The sequence below is a fragment of the Lissotriton helveticus genome, chromosome 11 (genome assembly GCF_964261635.1).
Source record: "Lissotriton helveticus chromosome 11, aLisHel1.1, whole genome shotgun sequence".
Classification (NCBI taxonomy): Eukaryota; Metazoa; Chordata; class Amphibia; order Caudata; family Salamandridae; genus Lissotriton; species Lissotriton helveticus.
The window spans coordinates 860,606,815-860,619,047 of NC_136072.1; the positions used below are offsets into that span (position 1 = coordinate 860,606,815).

General features: G+C 46.0%; 1 protein-coding gene across 5 annotated transcripts in view; it reads left to right on the forward strand.

Annotated features, from left to right (window-relative positions):
- TAOK3 (TAO kinase 3) overlaps positions 1-7,493 on the forward strand; it is a 1,265,547-nt gene extending 1,258,054 nt beyond the window's left edge. For all 5 annotated transcript variants that reach the window (XM_078667094.1, XM_078667097.1, XM_078667098.1 and 2 more), the window contains one exon: positions 5,058-7,493. In XM_078667094.1, the coding sequence (XP_078523220.1) occupies positions 5,058-5,219 (162 nt within the window). In that variant the 3' untranslated portion in view covers positions 5,220-7,493. The remainder of the gene's footprint in view (positions 1-5,057) is intronic.
- The last annotated feature ends 4,740 nt before the right edge of the window (positions 7,494-12,233 follow it).

Consider the following 12,233-nt stretch of genomic DNA (forward strand, 5'->3'; position numbering starts at 1 on the left):
GAGGGAGACTTTTTTAAGATTGATAGGGACGGAGCCTCTGTTGGTCAAGAAACCAGCTACCAGTATTCATTACTCTTTTAACAGTCATGGACACTGCCCTAATATATACTGAAATGCCTAACTATCAACTGCCTTCAACATCAAATTTCGAATGGAAAATGTATCCAGTGGGAAGGACCTGTACAGTCTGAGACTTCCATGCACAGGCGAAATGTTGATACTTTTAAATCTATTCACTCTTAAAAAGGTGTACAGGCTGTGAAGGATTATAGGTCACCCTTGTCTGAGAAGTCTGCTGTGCAAGATGATGGGTACTCAGTGCCTACTGGAGAGGTATTTGACAAGGAAAATTACTTCTTTAAGCCCCTGCCTTTTCTAGGAAGCTTATACCACAAAATATTTTCATCACAACTATAGTCCTTATTGGTGAGATTTTTATGACTAATATGATAGAGATCTTTATCTAGGTAGGATGCTGGTATATAGAGTCCCCTTCCTTCCAGGCTCAAGAGGTTTCTTGCTTTCAGGTCAGTGTACCGGAACATGCATTAAAAATTCACCATAAATGCTTATTGTTCATTATAATTGTTGTTACAGGACACAACATACAGTTATAAGATAGGATCTAAATCAGTAATAATGTAGTACTACATATCTACATGGCTGATCAACAGCATAATTTGAGTATTGATATGCTGGCAGTGTGCTGGATTAGCCATATTGTCCTTTCACATGCATGCAATGTTTTTTCTTCTGGGAAAACCATGAATATCTTCCGAAGCCCGCACCTGCAAGCTCTGCCTCCGTTAACACCTGCTGCCTTCCGATATACCATCCATTTTCACCTGTGCATAGCAAGCAAACATGTTTTGCAGTTTATATTGTTCTGCCCTCTTTGGTGGCCTTTCTAAACTAGTCTCAGAAGCCTCCCCCCAGCCTATGGAACCTCTACAGATTTGAAGCTTATATCCAAAAGCATTGAGACTTTATCTTGTTTGCAGACACATCAGTTGGCCTTGCCCTTAGATCCCTGTAAACAGCTGGTGACAATCTTCCCAATGTAGAGAGAAACCTATATAGTGCACGTGTGAAACTGGCGTCAGAAATAATGCAAATTGTGAGTGCCTGAACAACCTCAGCTGTTTTTGTGGGTTTTAGTAAATGCAGACTCAGTTAATCAACAAGACTTTGAGGTGCTAAAGGGAGAACGCCTACAACCTAGGCACTACTGCATGTGTGCTCTGCCCCATGGTATTGAATACTCGCAGCATAGTGATCTATCTATCACAGGCATTCCGTGACTGTCAACGATTATTTAAAAATTGATAATAGGGCAGTTATGAGGAATTTTGGAGGTAACAACATTTTAGATTCTCTTCAGTTATGTAATCCTTCTAGACGTGTAACCGAGGCAGAGATAGGATCAATAGTAAACAGTATACTAGCAAATACATCCAAAAGGAGCTTCTCATGCTCTAGGCCTTGTCCCCAAACATCTTCTGACAGTCTGGATGTGTCAGCTGGCATCATTCACCCAATCCTAGGGAAGTTCCTTGGATTAGTTCAGATCCTTTCTATTGATACTGGTACAAAAGGTCACAATGGGTTATGATTATGGTTGACTCCTTTGTTTAAAATCTACCTAAAAAACTCCTAGTTCTTCTGTCGCCAGGAGACAGTTTAAGCATTTCTTCTTTCTGTGATCCACAGTCAAATTTTTAACTTGCTTTGAATAATTTCAGACCCTCGGGTTTGGGATGTGAGGGGGGGGTTTGTGGGGCTATCAACAAGACGGACAGGTTACTGGGCCGCAACATGGTGGTAAAAGTCGTTTGCCACTGGTGTTCTGGGATCCATTCTTTGTGTATGTAAAGCGCTCTGCTGGGCCAAGTACAATCCTTTAAGCACTTTACTGCCAGGGTAGTGAGGGCTAGCAGTCAGACTTCTCAGTGAGCTAGTGTGAGAGTGGCAAAAGCTCAGAATTCAACAATCAAGAGACAAAATAAAAGATTGTCCTGCCTAGTGTTAGTATTTTAGGTAAAACAAAGTTCTTTAAGCACACAGCATTACAAAACACTTCTCACACTAATTATGAGACAGCAAGGCAGGGTAAAAATCCTGTTAGAATTTGGGTGTTACTCCCTTCTGTACCCACCCTACTATTAGAGTTCCAAAGCCTTAATGATCTGTGCCGTCTAATCATTGCAGTGTTGGCTAGACTCTGGTGCAGTCATGTAATCACCCTGAAGGCATATTTACACAATAAGTTTTCTGTCTGCTCTCCTTTCAGTGCTTTATTAACATGGGAAATATCCTACTTTGCATAACAGACTTTACCTGACTTCTCATACTCTTTTGCACAGTTGATAAACCCTGCGGCATTCGCAGTCCTGGCCAGTGTGCAACAGATGATTGTGCAGCAGTCCCAAGCTTGTGGTAGCTTTAGAGCTGTTGTGGCAGCTGTGACTTTGGAGTTGCTGAAGTGGCAGTTTTGCTGAAAATGTGAAGGCATAGTTGATCTCAGTGTGGCCCCCTCTGTCAGCTTCCCAGCAGTTGTGGCCTAACTAGACCAGGGACTGTAGGGATTTTGACATGGCTCTGGGCCAATCTTATCTTTGTAGATCGTGGCAGTTGCAGCCTCGGTGCCAATCAAGGTGCACACCTTGGCGGCACCTTAACATTTGGGCCCGACAACTGTGGCAGCACCAATCTGTCAGTTGTGATGAACTGCTGAATTCTCTCAGTGATTGCTTTTATTAAAAGGTTCAAACTCAAATTAGTAGAGCTTCAGTTGCACTCTGCCAGACAGTGCCTCATTCATCACGAGAGCTATGGTGGCTTCCAAAACTCCATTTTGCGAGTAGTGCTTTTATGCAAAATGCTTTTAAAAAGTGAAAGGGAACACCGTGGAAGTTTGAGCTTGTTCAGAAACTCCAAGCAGCACCTCATAATTTAACCCTTGGTAAGTGAGACATTCTTAAATACTGGCGAAGTTATTTCAGGGCAGATTAGAGTACTATTTGGTTGCTGTGTCTGCACCAGCTGCATAGAATTGTGGTCTGTTTTTGAGCATTGTGCTTTACCTGCACTCCGGTTATAGTTGCTTATATTTCTAAATAGTGGACAGGGATGCAAATTATCAACACTGAGAACAAGAAGGAATGGGGAACAATATAGGGTTACGGGGTGGGCAGTTTCGGGGCTTGTCTTTTATGGCAGGTGTAGCATTAGTCACTGTATAGGAAGGAGGCAGTGCTGCTCTGCCCTATGTACACACAATAATGCATGGTACCACCTCCTATAACTGCCCCCCACCAAAAGATCATATTATCGACTCAGTTCAGACCACCGTAAGCTCTTCCGCTCAGGCTGCATTGCGAGCTTTTAAGGCGGCAGACCTGCATTTGTTTATTTTGACTTGGGCATGGGCTGTTATTTATTTCCAGGTGATGCACGGGGAATTGTTGTTTTACCTGGTACTGTGCTTCGCCTCCTGCTGAATGCATGAAGACTAACACAGGGACCGGGTGAGGAAGCAACATAGGGGCATGGTTGGAATTGGAAACAACACAGGGGTGCAAGTGTTGTGGCAGAACCCGCAGTGGAGAACGGCAAACTTGTAATGGAAAGGTGCCGATCACGTGATGCCGTAATCACAGAGGGGAAGGGCATGGAAAAGAATGCTGGACTAATAATTTAAAGAACTAACAGTCCTATCGGATTGCTGCCATGATGAAACCAGTAGGAAGAGTCAAAAGACTAACATCGCAAGAGAATTCAACAGTAACAGTCTTTCAATTGGTAAAATATTATGTTATCCCTGTAATATAAATACAGAGGAAACCCTGCCTTCCCAAGACCTGGCATACGTAATGGGAAACAGTGCTATGGAAGTAGGGGCTCCTTCGGCCGTTACGGCTTGCACCACCTTACACTGCACATGGGGGGCAGGGGGGTGAACAGCGTAAAAGTTACGACGAAGCTCCGGTGCGTTACAAGAAACACCGGGTGGTGGTGTTTTACTCCTGGAGGCTCCATGGATATGTTTTGGGCAGCGCCGTACAAGAAGAAAGGGGCGGGAGTGGTGAGATTAGACAATAACACACACTGCAAATAACTAGCTGCAAGGGGGGAGGTGGTGTTGTGAGAACTGCACCGGGAGTTAACTGCCTCCTGCAAGGAGAGAGCGGAAAGACAAAGTAGCAGTGAAACAAAAAATCCACGGGACAATGCAGGGCACTGGCCAAACAAAATACTTTCTGACTTAAATCTCAAGAAGCAGAGCGTAGCACACAAAGGAGGGACTGTTACTGAAATGCAGCAATAACAAAGCTGCATTTCTGATTGACGCAGACAACAGCCAATAAGAATCACTGGGTGTGCCACAAGTCATAGAATATTACACAACAGGTCTTGCAGACAGCGCATGCGCTGTCTTAGGCTCGACTTAAAAAATGGTTTTGGTCTTAGGTTCTCGCACAAGCTAATTAGAATGTCTTTTTAAACATATGAGATGGAAGCACAACATTTTTTAAAGATGAAGAGTAGCCCATAGCCAAGTAAGGTAATGTGGCTTTTAATTCTGGCTCATTGTGCAGCACAAAACGATTTCTTAAAATAGACGGACCAGATGACATCAAAAATGTATCTGAAAACAGGAGGTACAGCTCAACATGTCCAGCAGAGTAGGTACCACTAAATGTATGATTTCAACTGGCACAATGGTTTTTGACCTCAGAGCCATCCAAAAATTATTCATGAACAAATTGGCCAAGAATCTTCCAACACATACTGTGTACTAACACGGTTAAGTATATTTTCAGTGAATGATATTACATGGCAAAGGACTGATATCGATGCCCGTTTATTGGACGCAGTAAAGTTCCTAGTACGAAATAGAGGTGCTTTATGTGAACTTGAATTGCAAAGAACGATGTCAATGGAAGTAGTTCTGACGAAGTATTTTCATTCTTACCTCAAAACATGATTGTGTACCTCACTTCTAGTGCATTTGCGTAGACATTTCTGAATTGCTGATTCTTTTTTTGTTTCTTCAGATCGAGGAGGAGCTGGCGGCGCTGCAGAAGGAGCGCAGTGAAAGGATCAAGCACCTGTTTGAAAGACAGGAGCGAGAGATCGAGACCTTTGACACCGAAAGCCTCCGGATGGGATTCCGTAATCTAGTGACACTAGAGTATCCCAAGGAGGACTATAGATGAGACTGAACTCCTTTGCCATTAATAATAATACAAATATATGAAAAGAAAACACATTCCCCATTTGAACGGGCATGTACTCTCTCTCTCTCTCCCTGACGTCCCGTCGGATGCCGGTGCCTGTATTCTCTCTTTACTACTGATCAGGGGACGTCTCCGTGCAGTCGCAGTGCAGGACAGAGCTCCCCCGGTCCGTCTTATCTCTCTCTTTCTTCATAGTACGTCAAAGTATTGATGTCTGCGTGCAGTGGTGAGCACCATCCGGCGACCGGCCTCGGAGACCGTAGAGAAAGGGGCGTGGGAGAAATACTAAAGAATAAAGGGGGCAAAAAGAGAAGAGGAAAAGAAAGTGTGGATGGATGGCTGTGGCTGCAGGCAGGCATTCACACCAGTCCACGAAAGTGCAAGCAAAAATGTGTAAAAGAGAGAGAGAGGTGATTTCTGCAGCCTTACCTTAACTAGCTGCTGCATAAAGAAAACAAAAATAGGTTTTTTGGTATTTATTCATCAGGAATACAAAAAAGACAATTTTTTATTAGATTGAGAAATTTGATACATTTTACAGAAATTGTGATGTACATATCAGTGATGACAAATATTGAGTTAGACGGGGAAATTGATCCTGGGGGTGGGGGCAGAAGTTGCAAAGAATCAGCTTATGGGATTTTTGAAACTGTGCTGTCAGGGGGAATGGACCCCCATCCCTCCCCCACCCCATTCACATGGAAATAAAAAAAAAACATGTTTCTCTTTCTTACCTTGAAACAGGTCCCAAATGTTTCATTGAAAAAATTAGCTTCCCTGTTTTTTCTCGAAATGTTGCCAGTTTTTCGTCGAGTTTGGAAGTGGCTGTAACAGGATAGTTGAGCAGCCCTATGGCATTAGCGAATACAATCCAGCTTCTGTCCTAGCTCTCGGTTATCACCTCCATTCTGCAACATCAGCTGCCAAAGTGGGGGAAAACCTGGCAGTCTATTTTCTAAGTTAATGCACCCTGTAAGAGTGTCCCTTATTGTGGCAAGAGGGAATCTTGCACACAGTTTGGCCACGAACTGCCAGTGCTGAGCAGTGCGACCAGGCGCAATCTGTGCAAGCGGAAAAGTCCAATCTCTCCAGACATGCTGCTTATTGTAAAGCGACTATGAATTTCACATATGTAAGGTGCTTAAAATGTCTTTTTTTTATACATTTTAAATTATGTTGGGGAGGATCCTCCGGTCTGCCTTCTCCCCAACATGGGTAATGGAACAGTTGCTGCTCCTCTGCACAAAGCACATGTAACGCACAATAAGTTGCCTTGGAACATTAAACCAATCTGGTTCTCTAAGTGGCTGAATTCTTACAGGCTGTTTGGAGTGAGAAAAAACAGAGAACAATGTTTTTCTGCCTATTCCTTTTTAATGTGAGTGTTGGCTCCTGTTCTCCCTTCTTTTGGCTGTTAGCTATCAAGTCTTCACACTCCAGACTACTGCAGGCCCATTTCATTTCCTTTGCTAATTAATGGGTTTAAACTTTTAAAGTCACGGTGCAGAGAAAAACAGTATATACCAGCTAGATTTGAGAGAAATTGGTGCTCTTTTCGGTACTTCTATCCAAAGTCTCCAGATACTCCACAATTTGTGGTTGGATCACTGCAACGATCGCCTGTTGCCACGCATGCAGACTGCGATCTCATGCTATGATGCTTTTGGACCAACAGCCAGCGGCAGGTGTTGAGCCTGTACCTCCACGTCACTCCCAGCACCAGCTGGAGCAAGTTCGCTTTCCGCCTCTGAGCCATTTCAAGAAATAATAAGAAAGAATAAAGTTCTATTTCCATGTGATGTCAGAAAGTCCTACCCCCTCAATCCCCTTAAACCCATCTTGGTACTTTCAGATTGTAAAATAAGGATATATTGGTGAAGAAGGGGGTGTTCACCCCAATTTCACAGCAGTCCCAGCAGCACAAAAAATGGGGCTTACAAAAAATAAATTGTGTATTTTGTGTATAGAGGGAATTTACGGAGAGAGCTTGGACTTATTTTCTTATTGTATTTTAACTGTTTCTCGAGCCCAAAAAGGACAATTTGTTTTGTTTTTCTTTTCTTTTCAACTTTTCTTTATTTTCCCAGTTCAGTATTTCAAAATTTACAAAAAACTGTCTAGATCAATATGCTCTTCCAGATCTTTCTTTTATTTTTGCCTTCCCACTCCCCCCAATCTTGGTCTTTAAATATTGCATTATTCACACTTTCAAGCTGTGTATTTTCTTACAATAAAGAGAAAACATTTAAAAAACAAGTTTCCTTTCTTGTGCATGCACTTTAAAAATGAACAAACAACGGAAAATATCAAAAATACCACACACACACACACACATTTCAGGTTTCAGGAGTGAGAACGAGTTATTGTTGGAGGTTTTCATTACATTTGTAAATAAAAGTGTTCAACACTGTCATTGTTTGCTTTTGTGGTGGTTGTTGTTGCCTAAATATTTTGGGCAGCTCCGATTGCTGCTCCCTACTTATTGTCCACTAGCCATACTCAACAAAACAAATGTTTAGCTGTCGAGTGAGACTTCTCTGCATGGGAGGAGGAAGTTTGAGTCATCTTGCCCTATAGTTGCCTCTCTGTGGTTATCAGAATCGCTGCTGCACACATTCCCCCTTCCCCTAATTCTGTGTTAATTTACTTTGCTAGTGAACCTAGAAGTCCCTCTATGATTAGAGAATGGTCCTTTACTGAAACTGCTTTGGTCAAAGATTAAACTATCTGGTAAAACTTTGAAGCCAATGACTAATGGCACATTTGTTTTCAACAACACCATAAAACTAATCTGTAATTTCTATGCTGAAATTACCCTTAAATAGAGCAGGTAGTATAAGACAGAAACAGGATTGAGTTACAGGTATGCTTCATTAAGTGACATAAAACAAAGACAACCCTATATGTATGAGGTTCATAAATAACAGCACTCTTTTGGTGGAATCAGTACTTAACGTAGTAAGTGTTAATGTTTTCAATATGTTAAATGTTGCCAGGACATCATACAAGACATGCGTCCCCGCTGCAAAGGCATCACTTGAACCCTATGAATGTGTTAGAATGGTATTTGCCGTTATAATGTAACTCTTCACCCCCACAACAATGCTACTTCTTTCTAGACAGAGTTAAATTTCCCAGGTGATTTTATTTTATTAGGGTTATTATCTGATAGACTGTTAGTTGTAGAGTCCTTACCTTAGAATTTCCCCCTGGCATCATTTTGGATCTGGAAATTTTCCTTTAGCAATACCCCTGCGTGTCGGTAGGTGGCATCTGCGTCATGGTTGCCAGGATGAAGTTGCATTGGCTACTTAGATGCCGCCCCTGCTCGCTGATGTCAGTTTTTTCTTTTTTCTGCGCCAGCCTTGCACAGACGTGGAGAGAGCTATCCCTTAGCCATTTTTTGGCTAGCTTTTTTGGCAACTTTTGTCGACATCCTTTTTGATTTTAGACTTCTGGTTCGCGAGGGATGTCCCACTGTCAGACCGGCTTTAAGCCCTGCGGTTCCTGTCACAAGATTATGTCTGGGACAGATCCACAACTTGTGTGCTAGTGGTGTCTGGAGCCCGACCATGACCTGAAGTTGTGCTCTGACTGCTGGCCATGCACCCGAAGACTTTGCAGGAGTGGTCCAGAAAGTTGTTGGAGACTCGGTGTTTGGCCCCGCGTTGTTTCCGATCTCGTTCGAGAGGAAGGTCACAAGGCCATTTGCAGACCCCATTCCCCGTCGCACTCCAAGTCGTCGAGCTCCTCGGATAAGTCGAAGCACAAGAAGAAGGCAAAGAAGCACAAGCACTCTTCACCTCTTCCCGTTGGTCAGCTAATGCGACACGGTACTCTGAGCGTTGTTCCTTGAAGGCTTCATCTCCGGTGACTGTTCCAGGGATGATTCCGTGCCTTCCACCCTTTCCGGGAGTCGGAACGTCCCCTGTCCAACTTCAACAATTTTATGAGGCCTTACACCTCCTCTTTGGGCAGCTCGTCTCTGCCGGCGCGCCTTGGGCCCCGCAAAGCAAATGTGGGGGGTCCTGGGCCTTCGATGCCCATGGCTCCGGCCCCGGCGGGTCCCCGTGTATCCAGGCCTGGATCTGGATCAACTCTGGTCGATCTCACTCAACCTTCGCTGGCGCCGATCCCGATCCCGATGGTGCCGTCCCCATCCTCATCCCTGAGTTGTATACAGAGACAGACCTGACAAAGAAACCAACGCCGGAGGAGGCTTTTGTACCCCTGTTCACCCCTGATGTTTCCTATCACCCAGAGAGTGGTGATGAGGACTGGAAGAGGTGGCTGTACCCTCTAACTGACCAGTCGGAAGACCCGGACTGGTGAGAGGACCTGGATGAGCTAGTGGTCTGGACACCTCTCCAGGCACTGGTTTGCTTTCTCCCTCTACTGTGGCTACGGAGGACGGAGCATCCTATGCTGTGGTGCTGAGAAGGGTGGCTGGGGTCCTGGGTCTTGAGCTCCATTCGGTGGCAGTCAGGACTAAACTCCTGACAGACGTATTTCAGCTTGTGGCTTCCTCTGAACCCCTATTGCCATTCGATGAAGCCCTTACTGATGTCCTCCTGGGCACTTGGTCCAAGCCCAGTTCAGAGGCTCCTGTAGAGAGGACATTTGCCTGCCGCCACTGCCCGGCCCGGGCGATACAGTGTTCTTGGCCCAACACCCTTCCCCTGAGAGCTTGGTGGTCCAAGCCTCTTTTTCTTAGGGCACATGTCTGCTTCTCCAGATAGGGAATCCAGGAAGCTGGAACATCTTGGGAAGAGGATGTTCTCTTCCTCCAGCTTGGCACTGTGGTCGGTGAATACTGTGTGCCCTCTATTTTTATACCATCTGGGATACGGTCACGCAGGTGCTGCCTCAGTGCCCAGAGGAGGCCAAGGCTGCTCTCTCCCAGGCATTTGCGGATGGGAGAGACACCGCCAAATTCGCCATTCGGTGTGGACTGGATACCACAGACTCACTTGGCAGAACGATTGCCATGTCGGTAGCCCTTTGACGCTACACCTGGTTGAGGACATCTGGCTTTTCGGGGGATGTCTAGTCAACCTTGATGGACATTCCCTTTAATGGCCATCATATTTTTGGCGACAAAGCAGACTCAGCGCTTGAGTGCTTTAAAGACTCTCTGGCTTCGGCCAGATCTTTGGGCCTCACTGCGCCTTCCTGTCCACTCCAGTCTGCTTTTCGTGGCTACGGAAGGGGTACTCAACCACTTCCAGTCCTTTCTAGACACCGGTTCACGCAAGCTGCCCAGCCTCTGCGTGGCCGCAGATGTGGGACCCAGCGTCCTTGCGAATCTTGAAGGCAGCGGGCGGGCAAGTCCACCATATCACCCCTGACCCCCTCCAGCCACTGCCTCCAAACCCTCCTAGTCTGATGTTCTAGGCCCATCTTCAGCTGGTTGGAGGCAGAATTCGCTATCACCTCCTCCACTGGCAATCCATCAAGTCGGACAGCAAAAAATCCAAAGGGGCTACTCCTTCCCCTTCAAGAATACCCCTCCCTCTATGCCACCATCTTTCGATCGCATGTCGGAGGATCATTTGGCACTTGTCCGCCAGGAAGTCTCAGCTCTTTTGGCCAAGGGAGCTATACAGAGGGTTCCTGTGCCGGAAGTAGGCCTTGGTTGTTATTCCCGCTACTTTCTGGTGCCCAGGAAGGACAAAGGCCTGTGTCCTATTCTAGATCTATGGGCTCTGAACCACTTCCTCTGGAAGGAGAAGTTCAAGATGCTCACGTTGGCTCAGCTCCTATCTTCCCTCGGAGACTGGATGGTGACGTTTGACTTGCATGACACTTATTTCCACATTCCTATCCTGCCAGCCCACAGACGCTATCTACAGTTCACGGTGGGCCACAAGCCCTTTCAGTGCTCCATGCTCCCCTTTGGCCTTACCAGTGCCCCTCTGGTGTTCACAAAGTTAGTGGCAGTGGTCATAGGTCACCTGCGCAGATCACGGTTTCTAGTCTTCCCCTTTATAGACAACTGGCTTTTGGAATCGGGCTTGCCCCAGGCTGTCATCTCCCACCTTCAGACTACGCTGACCACCTGCATTCGCTGGGGTTCACTATGAACGTGCCAAGGTCACATATGACATCCCTCTCAAATGCTTGCTTTAACCAGAGCTGTTCTGGACACAGTGTAGTTTCGGGCCTATCCTTCTGAACAGCGAGTCAAGGATGTTTGGGCAATGATGAAGCTGTTTTATCCTCTATCCCGGATTTCGGTGAGAAAGACTCTGAGGCTATCGGGCCTCATGGCCTCCTGCATCCTGCTGGTGGATCATGCCAGGTGGCATATGCGGGCTCTGCAGTGGGGCCTAATGTTCCAGTGGGCTCCGCATATGGGGAATCTTTCCAACTATATCCAGATCTCAGAGGGGACTGTGACACAGCTGCAATGGTGGTTTACGAACCAAGATTGGGTCAAAGGCAGCTCCCTCTCCCTTATCTAACCAGCTCTAACAGTAGTAACAAATGCGTCACGTCTTGGATGGGGCGGCCATCTGGGGGTGTCTGAGATCAGAGACATCTGGTCTCCGGTGGAGTCTGGGCTCCATCCCAACCTGCTGGAGCTCTGGCACTGAAGGCATCCCTTCCCTCTATCAAAGGGAAAGTGGTGCATGTGTTCACAGACAACGCGACCGCCATGTGGTACTGCAACAAACAGGGTGGAGTGGGGTCATGGACCTTTTGTCAGGAGGCTCTCTACCTCTGGACATGGCTGGTACTTCAGGGCATAACCCTGGTGGTTCAACTCCTGACAGGTTCTCTGAATGCCAGGGTGGCAAGTTCAGCCGTTGGTGCTTGGTCGGTCACGAATGTCTTCATTTGGAGGTAGTGCAAGCTCACTTTCAGCGGTGGGGAGAGCCTTGGTTAGATTTTTTTGCCACCGAAGAGAACGCGCAATGTCAGAAGTATTGCGTGTTGGAGTTTCCAAGACAGCACTAGCTCAGCAACGCTTTTCGTCGCGAGTGGAGCTGC